This window comes from Bos taurus, chromosome 18 (genome assembly GCF_002263795.3).
Source record: "Bos taurus isolate L1 Dominette 01449 registration number 42190680 breed Hereford chromosome 18, ARS-UCD2.0, whole genome shotgun sequence".
Taxonomy (NCBI): domain Eukaryota; kingdom Metazoa; phylum Chordata; class Mammalia; order Artiodactyla; family Bovidae; genus Bos; species Bos taurus.
The window spans coordinates 25,657,547-25,675,183 of record NC_037345.1 but is presented as its reverse complement, the minus strand read 5'-3'; the positions used below and the strand labels follow the sequence as shown (position 1 = coordinate 25,675,183).

Genomic DNA, 17,637 nt, shown 5'->3' with positions numbered 1-17,637 from the left:
TATCCGTCCCGCATCCCACTGAGCATGTCTTAAGTGAGAAAGCAAGGAAAAGGCAAGAAAAAAACCACTGTCCAGGATTTCCCTTGAGACTCGGAGGTCAGGGACAAGGTAATAACTCTAAACCCCTGGAGCCCCCAGCTCTAGTGTCGGCCCAGCTTTCAGGGTGGTCTTGGGCGGGATTGCTGGGCCTCTCTGGGCTCAATTTCCTCCTCCCCACCCAGGGCTGGTTCACTTGGCAGAGCTGTGCAAGGAATCTGGAAGAGAGCCTTTTTTTAAAAAAATGTATTTATTTTCAATTGAAGGATAATTGCTTTACAATATTGGATTGGTTTCTGCCAAACATCAACATGAATCAGCCATAGGTATACATATGTCCCCTCCCTCTTGATAAAAGGGAGCTTTGAACTTCATATCCTCCTAGTTAACAAACAGGTTGCAGAAGCTCACAATTTGCTTTCAGTTCAGCTCATTTCAGTTGCTCAGTCATATCCGACTCTTTGTGACCCCATGAATTGCAGCACACCAGGCCTCCCTGTCCATCACCAACTCCTGGAGTTCACTCAAACTCACGTCCATCGAGTCAGTGATGCCATCCAGCCATCTCATCCTCTGTCGTCCCCTTCTCCTCCTGCCCCCAATCCCTCCCAGCAACAGAGTCTTTTCCAATGAGTCTTCTCTTTAGGCCAAGGGGTTTCTCATGGAGCAAACTAACTCCTGCTGACTTAATGTCGGGCACTTCACTTTGACCACCTCACTTAAGACTCAATGGGCTTCCCAAGTGGCTCAGTGGTAAAAAATTCACCTGCCAAAGTAGGAGACCCAGGTTCGATCCCTGGGTTGGGAAGATCCCCTGGAGTAGGAAATGGCAACCCACTTCAGTATTCTTGCCTGGAAAATCCCATAGACCAAGAAGCCTGGCAGGCTGTAGTCCATGGGGTCGCAAAAAGGTGGACATGACTGAGCAACTGAGCGTGCACACATAAGACTCAACAAGCCCCATCTTACGTAGGGTGAATCTGAGGTTCAGAGAGGTGTGGTGACAGGCTCAGGGTCACCCAGCCTCTAAATAGCAGAGCTAGGATTTGAAGCCAGGCCTGTCAGACACTGAAGCAGCCATTCTTCCTGAGGACAGGTTACTAGCTCTGAGACTTTGGGGTAAGGTTGCTGAGAACTTCAGTGTGAGAAACAGATGTCTATGAAGATAAGCCCTGAAACCCACCAAGTTTGTCCCCAAAAACTGATAACGTGGCTCAACTGTTGCAGTGTCCACACTCTTAAGATTTCCCTTCTAGGAACACAGTGATTTGCATAAAGCCAGGGTCCTGGGCTTCCTTTCTTTCATCTGTTTGCTGAGTGGGAGGAGGGAGAAGGGAAATCCAAGTCCAGGGCATTTGTGGGGAGCAAATTGACTGGCAGCCAGGGGTTGTAGTGAGGCTCTAATAATAATAACTTCTCACCTGCGGAAGGTGCTAGACTTTCTGCAAAGCACACTGGGGAGGGTGGGGGTTGAAGAGTGAGGCTGAACAGTAAGTTGGGTGAGGTGCAGTGTAGGGCAGAAGAGAGGGGTGGACGCCAGCGCCCTGCCCTCCTGGTCGGGCCGGCCCAGGAGGCCAGCGTGTCCCTGCATTTGTCTATCTCTCCTTTTGTTTTCTTTCTTTGGGTCAGTTTATCTGTTCATCTTTCTTTCGGTTTATCTTTCTGTCTCTCTCTATCTCTCCATCTCTCTATATCCGTGTCTATCTCTACTGTCTCTGCCTCTTTTTTGTTTCCTACTGAGGAAACCAGTGGTTTCAAAACCAAGCCCAGCCACTGGAAGTGACAAACCCAGCTGGGTCTGGCCTGAGGCACTCCCCTGGCACTATGGGAGCTTGGATGCCAGAAGAAATGTCCATCCTCTCTCTGTTCACAACCCCCTCCCCCCGCACTGGCTCCTCAGCCCTCAGGTGTGCTGAGCCCTGAACCTTATGCCCTCCACCCCCACCAAGACAGCAGGTCAGAGGTCAGTCCACCTGAGACCTGCTGGGACCTGGGACCCTTTGCTGCAATGTTTGCAACCTGGGCAGACCTCTTCTCCAGCAACAAAATGCAGAGAAGCTATATGGGACTAGAAATAACTGCGTGCATGTGCAGTTGGGCCAATTCTGGACAAAAGAAACAAAACAAAACAAAAAACTAAAAAAGTCCCTAATGCCACTTCTGAAGAGCCAGGAATAAAAACAGGGTGTTGAGGGAAAAAAGCTGGGTACTGTGCATGCCCCCTGTACTCAGCACCACCAGAAGGATGGGCAAACCACCTAAGCTAGGCTTCCAGCCAAACCCCTGGACATATCCCTACCCTCACCCCATGAAAGGAATCGGCTTCACCACCCCTGCCCTCAGGGAGTGAGCAAGCAAGGCAACCTGTTGTTAATTCTCACTTTCCCCTTCTGCAGCAGGGGCCCCAATAAAGCCTTGCCTGAATTTCTCGTCTGGCCTCCCATCAATGTCTGTTGATTGAGAAAGGCCAAGGACCCTGGTCGGTATCAGGGCCACCCGTGAGGCAGTCAGAGGTGGAACTGGGGACTGCTTGAGGTAGCCCACCTATTGAGTAAGTGGCATTTCTTGATATTCAGGGTCCCCAGCACCTGAGGGGCTCCCAGCGCCCCTGAGCGGCAAGGGGACCTCTGTGACGATGGGCCCTGGAGAGAGTGGCTGAGACCAGGTGAGACCAGAGGAGGAGCAACCCCCCCACCCCCTCAAAACAAACCTCCAGTTCACAAGAGCCCCCCACGCCTGAGCGGGCGGTGGCCCTGAGTGTCCCCTCAGGTACAGGCGGCCCAAGGATGGAGCTGTGGGAGGGCAGTGATGAGGGGAAGGGAGGAAGGGGAGCAACTGGCAAGGACCGACCTCCTTATTGGAACTCAGGCTTTCTGAGACTAGAAGGCCGTTTTGCTCTGAGGGCGGGTGGTGGGTGTGGGGGCAGGGTGAGGGTGTCACTTTGTACCGGCAGGGGTCTCAGGATCACAGGGACTTGAGACTCTTGCCGTCCTGGATCTGTGAACTCTCAGACCCGTAGGTGTATCTGAATAAGACCTTTGAGACAACATGGCCCAACATATTTCCCATCCCCTGGCTCCCCAGTCACATTGTGCGGAGAAAGGCGCTGAGGCCCAGGAGGCAGGCACCCCCTCCCCGCCACCCCCAGGTCACACGGCGAATTAGAGCTGAGTCCAGAGTGCAGGGCGGGCCCGGCCTGGCCACATGGCCTTCCTCTATTCATGAGACACGGTCTGGGCATGGTCAACCCGGGCAGTGCCAGAAGATGAGGTCACGGTGCTCTGGCTTGGGCAGTAGAGGACAATGAACCAGCAGAAGATGAAGACACCTGTCAGGGAGGAGAAAGCCTCAGTGAGCCTGGGGCAGGGCCAGGGCTGGCGGCTGCTCAGAGGCGAAACCGCTCCACTGTAAAAGTTCAAGAATGTACAGAAACATCAGCCCCCGAGATGAAATCTATTCCTGAAAAAGGACCTAATCAATATCTTGGGAATGAAAGCCAGTCCTTGAAATAAAATCTGTATACATATCTATCAGATATAATAACAAAGGCCGAAATGAAGAGATTTTCAACCATACGAAACAACGACCACTGCCCTTCTTATAAACAGTTATTCCAGGATGCGCTTCATCAAGAGGGAAGGTGTGAGGTGTGAAAACTGTAGTAAGTACAGACATTAAGGGAGAAGTAAAAATCTTTTGGGGTTTTTAAAAGAAATTTAGAACTAAAACCCTATACAACAGCAGAAGTATTGAGGGGACTTCCCTGGTGATCCAGTGGTAAAGAATCTGCTTTCCAATGCAGGGACACAGGTTTCTTGGTCAGGGAACTACGATCCCACATGCCACCAGGAAACAAAGCCTGTGTGCCACAACTAAAAAACTTCACACACCACAACAAAGAGATTGTGTGCGGCAATGAAGACCCAGCACAGGCAACAATAAAAAAAAGTAAACTTGTTAAAAAATATATTGAAAAGACTTCAAGGGTAGTTAAAGTAGGCTGAGGGCTCTGTTTGTGAGAAAGAGAGAAATACTGAGTTACTCACAGTCAGTGGAAAAACCTCAGTGCGGTGAAGTGTTCAGGTTTAGCTATAATGGGTAACCTCAGAAAAAATGACAATCCACAGTTTCAAGACGTGCCCCCAAACCTTAACCCCTGAGACTTCTCAGATGTGGACTCATGAATCTTCATCTAGGGCCAGTCTCTGATGGCCTAATTATAATGACTCTGTTGTTAACATAGTTCCCACATATTGAAGGCTTACTGTGTCCCACACACACATTATCTCAGGTATTCATCATGAGATCTGGTGAGAAAAGTATGGGATAATCCCAACTGTACAGATGACAAGGATCTGAGGAGCTGAATGAGTTGTTGAGGTGGTGAGGGGAGGCAGGATTTGAACCTAGGTCTGCCTCTCCCCGGGTTTCCCAGGTGGCTCAGTGGTAAAGAATCCGCCTGCCAATGCAGGAGATGCAGGTTTGATCCCTGGGTCAGGAAGATCCCCTGGAGGGTAATGGCAACCCACTCCAGTATTCTTGCCTGAGAAATCCCACGGGCAGAGGAGCCTGGCGAGTTACCGTCCACAGGGTCAGGAAAGAGTTGGACATGACTTAGCAACTAAACAACAAGAACTGCTTGTACCCATGCTGCCAACGCCCTGAGCCCAAGCGGCGGCCAACCATGTTGCCAGGCAGTCTCGTGAGGCATTGGGAGCCAGCTCTGCTCCTGTGGGTTTGCACCCACTGGATCTAGACACCCTGCGTCCCTAGTGACTGCTCTGGACAGGATGAGACTGTGAGTCAAAGCCACACTTGCTGTTCCTCGCCGGGCTGTTTTCCCTCACAGTCGGGCTGTGATATACTTCTTTAAGTTGTGTGTATGAAACAGAAGTATGAGGAGGAAACGGGACAGGTGCAGGCAGGGAAACCCTGCCCCACATGTACCCTGAGTACCTGCCCCTTTGCTGGATATGGGAGGAAAAATTCTGCGGGGGCAGGGAGCAGGCTTATCTATCATTTCCTCCACTAATCATTTCCTTCCCGCCTCCACAGACTCTGTTCATGTCACATAGCCATCACATCACAGGATCTTGCTCTCCTGGCCACAGATGACTGGACCAGAGATGGACGTCTGATGGCCCAGTCAGATCCTTGACTCTCTTAAGATCATAGAAAAGACTGAACCAGACCACGGTTAGCAGACTGGGAAGATGACATAGGGATGAGGTGGTCATCTTGGGCAGCCAGTTGGAGACCATGGGTAAGAATGGGCCAGTGGAGGGAAAAAGTTACCACAAAGAGAAGGTGAGAGACTTCTTGTGACTCTGGAGAAAAAGATGGAGCAAGTATCTGCTTTGGTTTTGGTGGCTGTTCTTGACCCTGCTATCAGCTCCCATGAAGTCAGCCAGTCTTTCTACCCTGGGGTCCTTGGGGGAGCCTTGGATATTTAAAATCAGTACCCTTGAGTACCACTGGGCCTCCCTGGTGACTCAGTGGTAAAGAATCCACCTGCCAATGCAGGAAGTGTGGGTTTGATCCCTGGGTCAGGAAGATCCCCTGGAGAAGGAACTGGCAACCCACTCCAGTATTCTTGCCTGGAAAATCCCATGGACAGAGGAACCTGGTGGGTGACAATCCATGGGGTCACAAAAGAATCAGACTCAACTTAGCGACTAAACAACAACAACCCTTGATTTGAGCTAGCCTGAGTAGAATCCTGTTTCTTGCTAGCTACACCCTCCCCCAAAGCCCCCCAACACCCTCTGGTGCAGGAAGGCAGCCCGTCTCCTCCCTAGCCCAGGAGCCTCACCTTGCAGAGAGGTGAACAGTGCAAAGACATAGGCCGTGAATTGGCCCAGGGACGTGAGGAGGGCCAGTCCCCACGGCAGGCCCACCAGGCACGAGAGGCCCAGCAGGGTGAGGACCCCCTTCCAGTGCTGCCCCTTCTCCTTGCCCGCTGTGGCACTCGACAGAGTAAAGATTTTCCAGGACACCAGGCTCAGGATCACCGCGCTGAAGAGGAAAATGATGAGGCAGTAGCCGTACACGGTGACGTAGAGGGCAGTTTTCTCACGGAACCAGCACCTGGAGGAGATGGATGGCCGTTGGGACCAGAGGAAGTCCCCTGAGAGCAAGCCCCGGGCAGTCTCCCCAGCCTGTTCTTCTCTGACTAAGAAGATGCACCGCCCACATGTCCATCCATCCTTCCCCTGCTCTCCCAGGAGAGGGGATGTCATAAGGCTCCAGGTTGCTATCCCTTCAGACCAGTGGGCACAAAAGGCCAATTTGGTCCCAAAGGCATGTTTTGTTCACCCCACCTTATATTGGGGGAAAAAAAAACTGAATTAAGGAACACCCTTTTAAAAGTGAAAGGTTTGGCATATACATCCAGATTCCACTTGGCTTATGGGATCTTGGGCTTTGCTGGAGCCTCAGATGGTAAAGAATCGGCCTGCAATGCAGGAGACCTGGGTTCGATCCTAGTTCCCCCTCCAGGGATTGAACCCAGGCACTGGCAGTGAAAGCACCAAGTCCTAACCACTGGACCACCAGGGAATTCCCTAAATATGCCAATTTCTGCTTCTCTTATAAAACCATACAGCTGGCAGCTCTGTGGACACCCTCCTGAGGGACAGTAATCAGCTGCCAATTAGGCTGCTGTGTGATTGCTGGTCTGCGGCCGTGCCCACCCAGGCTGCTGCATGCATTTATGTTACCCGTCTGGCCCCTGGGACTCTGCATTCAAGGCCCTGGGCACAGCACCAAGGCCCCGCCAACTCTTCTTAGCACAGAGTCACGGGTCTCAGGTGGGAGCCCTGAGAGAGACTCAAATTGGCTCCACTGTTCCCTGTACTGCAGGGGTGAGAGGCCCCAGAGCAGGTGTGATCAACCCCCATTGTACAGACGAGGAGACGCAGGCTCTGAGAGGGGACGAACTTGCCCACGGTCACACAGCAACTCAGAGGCAGAGTCTGCATAGAACCAGAGCTGCTACAAGCACTGGAGAGTTGTGCCCTGCACAAGGGCACCTGGCGGGGGGTCAGGTGGAGGCTGCAATCCAGCTCACCCTGCACTCACCAGGCTGGGCACCTGGCATGGCAGGTCAGAGGGATAAAGGGGGTACCTTTTAAAAATTTCCCAAAGGTGCTATAGAGGCTGGTGGTGCCGCAGGCTGGAGCAGGGCGTCCTGCCTCCTGGTCCAGTCCTCTCCCCTTCTCAGCCCCTTCTCCTTGTCCTTCCTCTCTGGAGTTTACCCCTCCAGGCCATGAGCTAGCTGGATCTGAGGATCCGGCCTTGATTTACTCTCTTCTCGGGATTCTCCCCTCTTCCCACCTCCTTCTGGCCCTAATTTGTGCCCCCAGGGCCCTGAGGTCACCCCGACTCCCATAGCCACCACTCACAGCTCCAGTGTGATGACGTTCTTCTCATCACGGATGCAGTAGGGGCCGTAGCTGTTGGCGATCCCAGTACCGATGACTATTAGGGCAGGCAGGACTAGGGGCGAGGAGGGAAGGACGTATGGTGTCGCTGAGGCTCCCTTGGCACGTCCTCCTTCACATCCCCCTCTCACCGTTGATCCCTCGAGCTATGAACTAATCAGAGTGGGAGCTGCCACTGCCCATGGCCCTCCCCAAGGCTGGTCCCCTTCTGGCCTCATCCAGACAGAGCCAGCCAACCCTCTGCCTGGCCAGGAGATACCTACCCCAGCCCATAAGGCTCAGCTTCAGAAAGTAGTGGCTGAAGTAGGTGTTAAAGACCTTGATGACAAGCAGGTAGAGGTGGAAGGCTTCCAGGCCCATCCAGGTGAAGGCACAGAGCAGGAAGTAGTGGAAGACGGCCCCCCGGGCCCAGCAGGCAGCGTTGGACCCCTTCAGGCGTTGCCCCACATTGAGGAAGAAGGCCAGATTTAAGAGAAACAAGCTGATGCTCAGGGCCACATGGATCTTGGGGGCGTCTTCAGACTTGAACCTCTGCCGGGAGAACCTAGGGCAAGAAGGGCTAGTGAAGAAGGTTATTCAGACCTCCCCATCTGACCACCTCTGGTCCACTTCTCTGCCAGTGTGAGCACCCTCTGGTTCAAGTCCAGGGGCTCTCTCATGACCTGCAGGACCCTGTGGGTTCTGGACCTTTCTGGCTTCATTCCTTGACTCCATGCTTGAGCCAAACTGCACAACTTGAAACTCTGAATGCCGTTTGCTTCTCCACAGCTCCCAGACTTTGCCCATGCGCTTCCCTCTGCTCTCAGCTTCCCTGCTCCACCTTCAAAATCCTCCTTGGATGTTTCCTCCTGTGAAGGCTGTCTCTAAAGGCCACTTATCCCAGGCTTAGGTGGAAGTTTCCCAGAAGTGAGTGCGGTGTAACTCTCCTGCCCCTTATTTCCATCTCTCTCCATGCTGTGACCTTGGGCCTAGCACAATAAGCAGGAGGAGGCCCTGCATTGGTTGAGTGACTGAATGGATGGCACGTGGATGCCCGAGGCCTAGAAATTGTAAGGAGATGAGGCTCAGAGTTAGACAGGGACTCAGAGTCACAGAGCAGGACAGGGGCTCCAGGCTCTCAGCCCACGGCTCCACGCCTGCTCTGTGGAGCTCACTGCACTTTCCTAGCCAATCAGTTCCTGCAGGACTCTCACTCGAGGGATGGGCCCTTAGGGCTGCCGGGAGGGGGCATGAGGGATAACGTCCACCACACCTGAGATGCCAGGCCCTACCCTTGGGAGATACTGACACTTCCTCCTGGCACTCCAAGCACTTCTCTCAGGGTCCAGCAGGGCAACCAGCTGGCAAGTCACGCTCAGCTTGTTGGGGATGAAGGCAGTGTCCTGGGCCAGGGCTTGGGGATGGGGGCAGGGGTGGTACCACTTACACTCATCGTTTGGTCTGAGATGGGGGGTGGAGCTGGTGGGGGCCACAGCTCCCCAGAAAAGCAGCACCAGCATGTGGATAAGGGCAATGGGAGGGCCCAGACTGGGAGTCAGGAGACCAAGGGCTGCTCCAAGCCAGTCATGGGTCAGAAGGCCAGGCATGGGGCTGCTCCCACAGGTTCCTTCAGCAGAAGTTCCTTTGGGTCCCTCAGCCATGGCTGGGGCCTGGGAGAGCCTGGGACCAGCTACAGCAGCTTCTGCTGTCCCTGCTCCTCCTTCTTCCAGGAACAGCCCTGGGTTTCCCCAAGGAGTACCCTTCCCCACTCTCAGCCATGAACCTCAGACCCAAGAGCAGGCACGTGATCTGGCCTGACCAATCAGTGTCATCCATCCTTTCACCACAGTGGGCCTGTTAAGTTATGGGCACATGGTCTAAGTTACACCAGTGAGACTCAACTCTGCAGTACAGGGACAAAACTGAATACACACGCGCACACACACACACACACACACACACACACAGGGCATGCACAGGCTCAACTTCTTTGGGGTGTGATCTCTGCAGGGCCCTGCACTCAGAAGGGCTCTATGCTTGTTTTAATGCTTTGTTGCCACCATCTTGAAATTCTTAATGATTTTTGAACAAGGGGCTACGTGTTTTCATTTTGGACTGGGCCCTGCAAATGATTTAGCCAGTCCTGTCAGTATGTGCAAACATGCTCACACACACACACACACACACACACACACACACACACAATTGAATGCATGTGGAAAATGGTGAAAACTGAATGAGCTCTGTATTCTCGTTAGCTGCTGTGTGTGTGTGTGTTAGTTGCTCATTCACATCTGACTCTTTGAGACCCCATGGATGGTAGCCCGCCTAGGCTTCTCTGTCCATGGAGTTTTCCAGGCAAGAATACTGGAGCGGGTTGCCATTTCCTTCTCCAAAGAGCAGTGCTGTGCCAATATCAATTTCCTGGATTTATACTCTACCACAGTTTTAGATGGAGAAGGAAATGGCAACCCACTCCAGTATTCTTGCCTGGAAAACCCCATGGATGGAAAGCTTGGTGGGCTACAGTCCATGGAGTTGCAAAGAGTCAGACACGACTTCACTTTCACTTTCACAGTTATAGAAAATGTCATCACTGAGGAAAGCTGGATGAAGGAACTGGGACTCTAGGTACTATTTTTGCGACTTCCTGTTAGTCTATAATTATTTCAAAATAAAGTTTTTTTTAGAGACTTCAATTCTGAGGCTTAGTTCAGAAGATTAGCTGTTTAGGCAGCTGAGAAGCTATGATGCTAGCCTGGGGCTCCCCTAGGCCCCTGAGTATGAAGAAGTTGCCTGACATGACTGATAAAGGAGAAAGCGAAGTGGTGAGAATCAGAGGGACACGGAGTCCCAGGGACGTCTTTTGAGCACCTGGATCCAGCATCACCTGAAATGAGATCACCTTGGGTTTTTCAATCCCATGAACCATGTGTTATCTATTTTAAGTCAATTTGAGTTGAGTTTCTGCCACCTGTAACTGAAATAGCCAGACACTTTTCAGCCTCCAATCCCATTTTATAGATGAGGAAGCTGAGGTTTGGAGAAAATATGAGTATAACACAGGATTAACACTGCTCTGTTGGTTTCTACCCTACCTTGCTGCTGTCCTTGAGGGCAGGAAGGAGATGGGGGGTGGGGCTGGGCAGGGTGACCCACCTCAGGACAACGTAGAGGACGATGGTGAAGGCCAGGAAGATCATGGACGTTCCACAGCCAGCCTGGGAAATGTGTATGAGGGCCCTCACGGTGGCCTCATCCAAGATTGGCCTCTGTGGGTGATTCCCCCGAATGAGAATCCTATCAACTGGAGGCCAGGCCCGCACACCCCAAAGGCCTGGCCCCTGCCCACAGCCACCCTGTTCCCTGGCCCAGGAGCCTCGGCATTTCTGGAATTGCTGGGATGGTCGGGGAGGGGGCACTATTACCAGCAGCAGGGCGAAGAAGGTCAGGTGGTCACAGCGGCAGACAGTCCTGCGGACTCCGACCTCTGTGGAGCAGCCCTTGGAAGACCAGTCTCCTGATGACCCAGGGGAGAAGGAGAGGGAGCACAGCAGAGGGGAGGGCAGGAAAAGGGAAGAGAGAGGTCCGGAGAGGAAAGGAAGAGGGGACGGCCCTGCTGTTGGACTCCGACTTACCCTTACCCTCCCTTCATCTTACCCGGGGAAGGTCCTCCAGGCCCTACCTTTAGTCGCATCCCAGAATTCACAGCTGAGGTTCATGTTCTAAAACCAGAGAGTGGGAGACAGGGGCGAGGCAGGGGTGACTGGGAGCGGGGAGAGGAGGGTGAGGGGAGAGGGGTGGTGCTCCGTGTCTCAGCATGTGCCTGCATTAGGTGGAAGCAAGGCTCAGCCTGTGGTCACATAGGAACCACATTTGAAGCATTTGATGTATCCCAGGTCAGCGTGTGGGGTGTGGATTGGTGTGGGTGGGAGGGGTGTATATCTGGGGGCTCCTTTAGGGGCACGCACAGCAGATGTGCAAAGCCGTGTGTGTGCATGTGGGTTTCCCAGGTCCACCGGGCCCCTCTGGGAGCACGTGAGTGGAGCATGTTGGGAGGACATGCATGCATAGGCTGGACATGTATCCATGGGCACAATTGTGTGTCTGGTCCTAATGGCTTCTCCCAGGTGGATGTGGGAGGGTAGGAGGGTGCAGAGTCCCCTGCGTGTCTGTCTATATGCCTGGGGATGCCCACCTGCCCATGTGCCCCTCGGGAACTGCCAGGCCAGGGTGGGGGACTCACGGGGGGCTGGTACTGGTGGGAGAAGGTGATCTCCAAAGGCTCAGCCAGTTCGGTGACGTTTATGTGACCCAGAGTCAAGCCCACTATGCGATTGTTCAACACTCTGCTGCCGTCCTCCCGGCTGAGCAGGGAGCCCTGTGGAGGGATGCGTGGGAAGCCAGGCTACACAAGGGGCTCCCCCGACCCAACCCTGGTGGGGGCTCCTAGGACCCTCTAGGGCTTGTGCACCTTGCCTGGAGGGAAAGGTATGGAGCCAGAGGTCCAGGGGAAAAGGGGTCATGGGCGACCTTCTTCCTGCTGCTCCCTGGAATCTGCACCGGCTGTGCCAGGACGGGCCCTACACTCTAGGCCGAATGGCCACAATGCTGTGTATCTGATAGCTGTCCATTTCTGGTCCCCAGGCCTCCTCTGCCCTCTTAACTGGAGCACAGGGTTAGAAGGAAGATGAGACGAGAGATGGAGGACAGTGGATGCCTACAGTGGGGAGCCCCTGCCCACCAGCACTCAGGGATGCACAAGCCCCTGTGTGAGTGCAGACACACCTCTGGGGCATACCTGGTACACATTTGCAAGGGAATGCGCATGCGTGTTAGTGTGAACATGGTCACACCAGCACATACATGATTACGTATGTAATCAGGAATAAGAAAAGAGATGCATGCTTGTGCACGGACAAGGACGCACACAGGACACGAACTCACTTGGGATATAGATACAAGTCCACAGACACTGATGGGGGGCAGGTGGTGTCTAAATACCAAGTGGGAATAACCAGCATGACCCTGCGGTCCAGACTCTAAGGATATGGGTCTAGATGACCTTGGCTGGAGACGTTCATCACTTCCTTCATCCCCACTGGGTCCCTCAGCAAAGATTCCAGAGGGGGCAAGCATGTCCCAGTGAACCCAGCATTGAATCTCAGCCACCCTGTGCCTCTCCTTACCTTGAAGACATTCCCTGGACCGATGTCCAGGACAATTATGCCCAACCGGACCATCGGCCCACTGCTCTTCAGGGATCCGAAAAGGCTCTTGGGCAGCCGGACTCTGTCAGGGTGCTGGTGCTCATCCTTGGTCACCTGCTTCGGAATCTGCAACCACAGACCCAGCCACTTCTGTCTTTCCCCGAGGAGTCCAGTCACCAACACAGTTCCTGCCCCTCCCCCAGCTGGAAGGAAAACCTGAGGTACGCTGGGTGGTGGGACAGCACCAGGGTCCGAGAACAGCTCTGAGTGGTGGGACACCTGGCGACACAGTCCAACCTCTGCTCTGTTCAGGCTGTGAGCCCCTGGCCAAGTCATAGTCCTTGTGGAGCCTCAGTTTTCCCAATATGGAGAATGGAGCCAGCAAGGTGTCCTTGTGGCCACCAGTCAGGCAGGCTGAAAGTGGATTATGAAGGGGAAACACCTGGACAAGTCAGTTTGCAGGTGTGAGGAAGGGTCAGTGGTAGTGCTTTTGGCCAGCGTTCTGACCCCTGCTGTGCTGACATAGGGCCAGGGTGAGAGTGTCTGGTTTCTGACTCAGATATAAAGGAAAAGCAAAAGGCCATCGGGAAGGGAGACAGTGAGGACAAAGAGGAAGAATTCAAGAATTCACATTGAATGTGATATCCATTCCCACCCAACAACACATTTTGTAACAGCTAAGAATGGTCAAAATATTAAAATAAATTTTCATGGGTAGTTGCCAAGCGTGTTTCGTCCATTCTGTGACCTCACTGTTCCCCTGGGGCTGCAGCCTGGTCCCACTGGATCCTGCCTCAAAAGCACCCATGGGCATGGAAAGAGGGGGAGCTAAGTGTTGTAGCCGAGAGCCTCAACTTTCTGCTTCCTAGCCCAGAACCTTGTCAAAAGGACATGTGGGTGATTTCAGAGGCCGGTGCCTACCCCATGCAGAGGGCTCAGCTGCTAGGGTGATGTGATAAAGGGTTGAGAAAGGCCCCTCCATCTTCCATCTCTCCTTCTCTAGGCTGACCTAAAAGTCTCAGTGACAGACCACTTTCCTGCCGCTCAAACTTCCACCCTCTGCTTTATGCCTGGAGGGAGGCTGTGCCCTCACTGCACCAAATATTCCCTGTAAGTTATCACATTTTCTCTGTCTGATAACCTTGAAAGTGGGCAATACCATCCCCATTTTACAGATGGGGAAACTGAGGCTCAGAAAGGTTCAGTACTTTGCCCAAGATCACAGTAACTAGTTAGGGGCAGAATCCAGAGTCTGCCTGTTAACCCTTTAGAAGTTCTCGTGGGAATGTCAGACTTTGGAGGAGTCTTCAAGCTCATTTTATAGATGAGGACTCAGGGGCCCAGAGAGGGGAGGGGATTTCCTTGAGGACACTTTGTCAGGTGGGAGAAAGTCCAGGACTAGAACCCTGATTCTCAATTTGGCGATCTTCCGAAGGTCTCATGCTAGCACCCTGGACAATCTGTTACCAGGATCCACTCACCCAGTTAACTCACCAGCACACACTAGCCAGGTGGCAGAGAACTACCCAGTGTGACATGGGAAGGACAACTGTTGATGAACACCAAGCACAGACCATGATTCTCTCAGAAAAGCATGCCTGAGGAAAGTAGGGCCAGAACCCAACAAAGGGGACGGGGGAATCTTCACCTGAGAGGGGGTCAGAGAGAAGTACAGGTCTTCTGAGACATTGGTGTTGATGCTTTTGACAAACGCTGTCAAAAAAGACGTATTCAATGTGTCCATCTGATTCCTCTCCACCAGATAGGTCTCGAAGTTCAGCCAATATCTACAAGGGAAAATAGGGTCTTGCAGGTTGAGTCACTCACTCACCTGGTCTGCTCACCTGGATGACAGGAGGAGGAATACCATGGAGAGCAATCATCAGGCTCTTGGTGTAGGAGGGGTGACCTGGGATATCAAAGGGAAGACCGTGATGCTGCAGAAGAACAGGGGTGCATGGGAGGGATTCATGCTGGTTCTGAGGGAGTCTAGTCAGAGGTCCCCCTGAGTACATGTTTCTCTTTTTTGGTAACAAAATACATTACAATGTAAAGTTTGTCATCTTAACCATTTTAAAGTGTGCAATTCAGTGGCATTAAAGACATGCACAACATTTGTCCTGTAATTGAGATCTAATCTTACTGCATTGTGGTCAGAAAAGATGCTTGGAATGATTTCTATTTTTTTGAATTTACCAAGGCTAGCTTTATGGCCCAGGATGTGATCTATCCTGGAGAAGGTTCCATGTGCGCTTGAGAAAAAGGTGAAATTCATTGTTTTGGGATGAAATGTCCTATAGATATCAATTAGGTCTAACTGGTCTATTGTATCGTTTAAAGTTTGTGTTTCCTTGTTAATTTTCTGTTTAGTTGATCTATCCATAGGTGTGAGTGGGGTATTAAAGTCTCCGACTATTATTGTGTTATTGTTAATTTCTCCTTTCATACTTGTTAGCATTTGTCTTACATACTGCGGTGCTCCCGTGTTGGGTGCATATATATCTATAATTGTTATATCTTCTTCTTGGATTGATCCTTTGATCATTATGTAGTGACCGTCTTTGTCTCCTTTCACAGCCTTTGTTTTAAAGTCTATTTTATCTGATATGAGTATAGCTACTCCTGCTTTCTTTTGGTCCCTATTTGCATGGAAAATCTTTTTCCAGCCCTTCACTTTCAGTCTGTATGTGTCCCGTTTTGAGGTGGGTCTCCTGTAGACAACATATGTAGGGGTCTTGTTTTTGTATCCATTCAGCCAGTCTTTGTCTTTTGGTTGGGGCATTCAACCCATTTACGTTTAAGGTAATTACTGATAAGTATGATCCCGTTGCCATTTACTTTATTGTTTGGGGTTCGAATTTATACACCATTTTTGTGTTTCCTGTCTAGAGAATATCCTTTAGTATTTGTTGGAGAGCTGGTTTGGTGGTGCAGAATTCTCTCAGCTTTTGCTTGTCTGAGAAGCTTTTGATTTCTCCTTCATACTTGAATGAAATCCTTGCTGGGTACAATAATCTGGGCTGTAGGTTATTTTCTTTCATCATTTTAAGTATGTCTTGCCATTCCCTCCTGGCTTGAAGAGTTTCTATTGAAAGATCAGCTGTTATCCTCATGGGAATTCCCTTGTGTGTTATTTGTTGTTTTTCCCTTGCTGCTTTTAATATTTGTTCTTTGTGTTTGATCTTTGTTAATTTGATTAATATGTGTCTTGGGGTGTTTCGCCTTGGGTTTATCCTGTTTGGGATTCTCTGGGTTTCTTGGACTTGGGTGATTATTTCCTTCCCCAGTTTAGGGAAGTTTTCAACTATTATCTCCTCAAGTATTTTCTCATGGTCTTTCTTTTTGTCTTCTTCTTCTGGAACCCCTATGATTCGAATGTTGTAGCGTTTAATATTGTCCTGGAGGTCTCTGAGATTGTCCTCATTTCTTTTAATTCGTTTTTCTTTTATTCTCTCTGATTCATTTATTTCTACCATTCTATCTTCTAATTCACTAATCCTATCTTCTGCCTCTGTTATTCTACTATTTGTTGCCTCCAGAGTGTTTTTAATTTCATTTATTGCATTATTCATTATATATTGACTCTTTTTTATTTCTTCTAGGTCCTTGTTAAACCTTTCTTGCATCTTCTCAATCCTTGTCTCCAAGCTATTTATCTGTGATTCCATTTTAATTTCAAGATTTTGGATCAATTTCACTATCATTATTTGGAATTCTTTATCAGGTAGATTCCCTATCTCTTCCTCTTTTGTTTGGTTTGGTGGGCATTTATCCTGTTCCTTTATCTGCTGGCTATTCCTTTGTCTCTTCATCTTGTTTAAATTGCTGAGTTTGGGGTGTCCTTTCTGTATTCTGGCAGTTTGTGGAGTTCTCTTCATTGTGGCTTTTCCTCGCTGTGTGTGAGTTTGTACAGGTGGCTTGTCAAGGTTTCCTGGTTAGGGAAGCTTGTGTCGGTGTTCTGATGGGTGGAGCTGTATTTCTTCTCTTTGTTCAGTCGCGCTGTGGGGAGGGAGGGAGGGATGCTGCAAACAAATGACACTGGCGTGCGCTCGCAGTGCCTCAGCCACACTGGGTCCGCCCCCGCTCACGGCGCGTGTAGCCTCCCTGCCCACACTGCTCGGGCTCTAGGTTGTTCCGCGGGGAACAATCCGAGGCTGGCCCTGGGTTGCATGTACCTCCCAGGTCCAAGCCGCTCAGGTTCAGGCACTCGGGTAGTCCTCAGAGGCGCAGACTCAGTTGGGCCTGAGTTTTGTGCTCTTCCCAGGTCCGAGCAGCTCAAGTGATGAGGTGTTTGGCGAGCGCCAATGCTGCGACTTATCACCTCCCCGCCACTGGGTTATCTGGGTGTAAAACCGGCGCACCTTCTCAGGCAGATGTTAACCGTCCAGACCCCCAATAAGTTTTAGTTAGCAAAGAAGCCTGCTTACAGTTTTATAGATAATGTCTCTCTGGGGCTGCGATTGCCCTCTTCCGGCTCTGGCTGCCTGTCACCGGAGGGGGAAGGTCTGCAGCCGGCTATCTCTGTTCAATTCTTTGTTCCGTGCGCGGGCCTGGCGGTGTCTTAGGTTGGGGCTGGCTTTTCGCGTGGTAGATATCCCACAGTCTGGTTTGCTAGCCCAAATTATTTCGCTCAGATAGTGCTCAGGGTATTCAGGCCAGATTCTTACTCTAAGCGATGCAGCTGCGCCTCCCTGCCCAGCCCCTGCTTGCTAATGGCGCGTGCAGGCGTCTGCGCTGCTTCTCCGCTGGGGGAGTTACCGTAGGACTCGCAATCTTCGAGTTTTAATTGTTTATTTATTTTTTCTTCCTGTTATGTTGCCCTCTGTGCTTCCAAAGCTCGGCACAGATTCGGCAGTGAGAAGGTTTCCTGGTGTTTGGAAACTTCTCTCTTTTTAAGACTCCCTTCCCGGGACAGAACTCCGTCCCTCCCTCTTTTGTCTCTTTTTTTTGTCTTTTATATTTTTTCCTAC

At 51.3% G+C, this 17,637-nt stretch overlaps 1 protein-coding gene across 2 annotated transcripts in view; it reads right to left on the bottom strand.

The window, feature by feature from the left end:
* Window positions 1-267: 267 nt before the first annotated feature.
* ADGRG3 (adhesion G protein-coupled receptor G3) overlaps window positions 268-17,637 on the bottom strand; it is a 30,205-nt gene continuing 12,835 nt past the window's right edge. The window contains exons 3-12 of one of the 2 annotated variants that reach the window (XM_010814629.4): window positions 14,316-14,454; window positions 12,647-12,793; window positions 11,704-11,838; window positions 11,143-11,182; window positions 10,886-10,977; window positions 10,617-10,729; window positions 7,742-8,022; window positions 7,440-7,533; window positions 5,849-6,123; window positions 268-3,364 (exon numbers count right to left, since the gene is read on the bottom strand). In XM_010814629.4, the coding sequence (XP_010812931.1) occupies window positions 3,252-3,364; window positions 5,849-6,123; window positions 7,440-7,533; window positions 7,742-8,022; window positions 10,617-10,729; window positions 10,886-10,977; window positions 11,143-11,182; window positions 11,704-11,838; window positions 12,647-12,793; window positions 14,316-14,454 (1,429 nt within the window). In that variant the 3' untranslated portion in view covers window positions 268-3,251. Of the gene's footprint in view, window positions 3,365-5,848; window positions 6,124-7,439; window positions 7,534-7,741; window positions 8,023-10,616; window positions 10,978-11,142; window positions 11,183-11,703; window positions 11,839-12,646; window positions 12,794-14,315; window positions 14,455-17,637 lie in introns of both variants that reach the window. The other variant, XM_015475805.3, reaches the window with a different exon arrangement.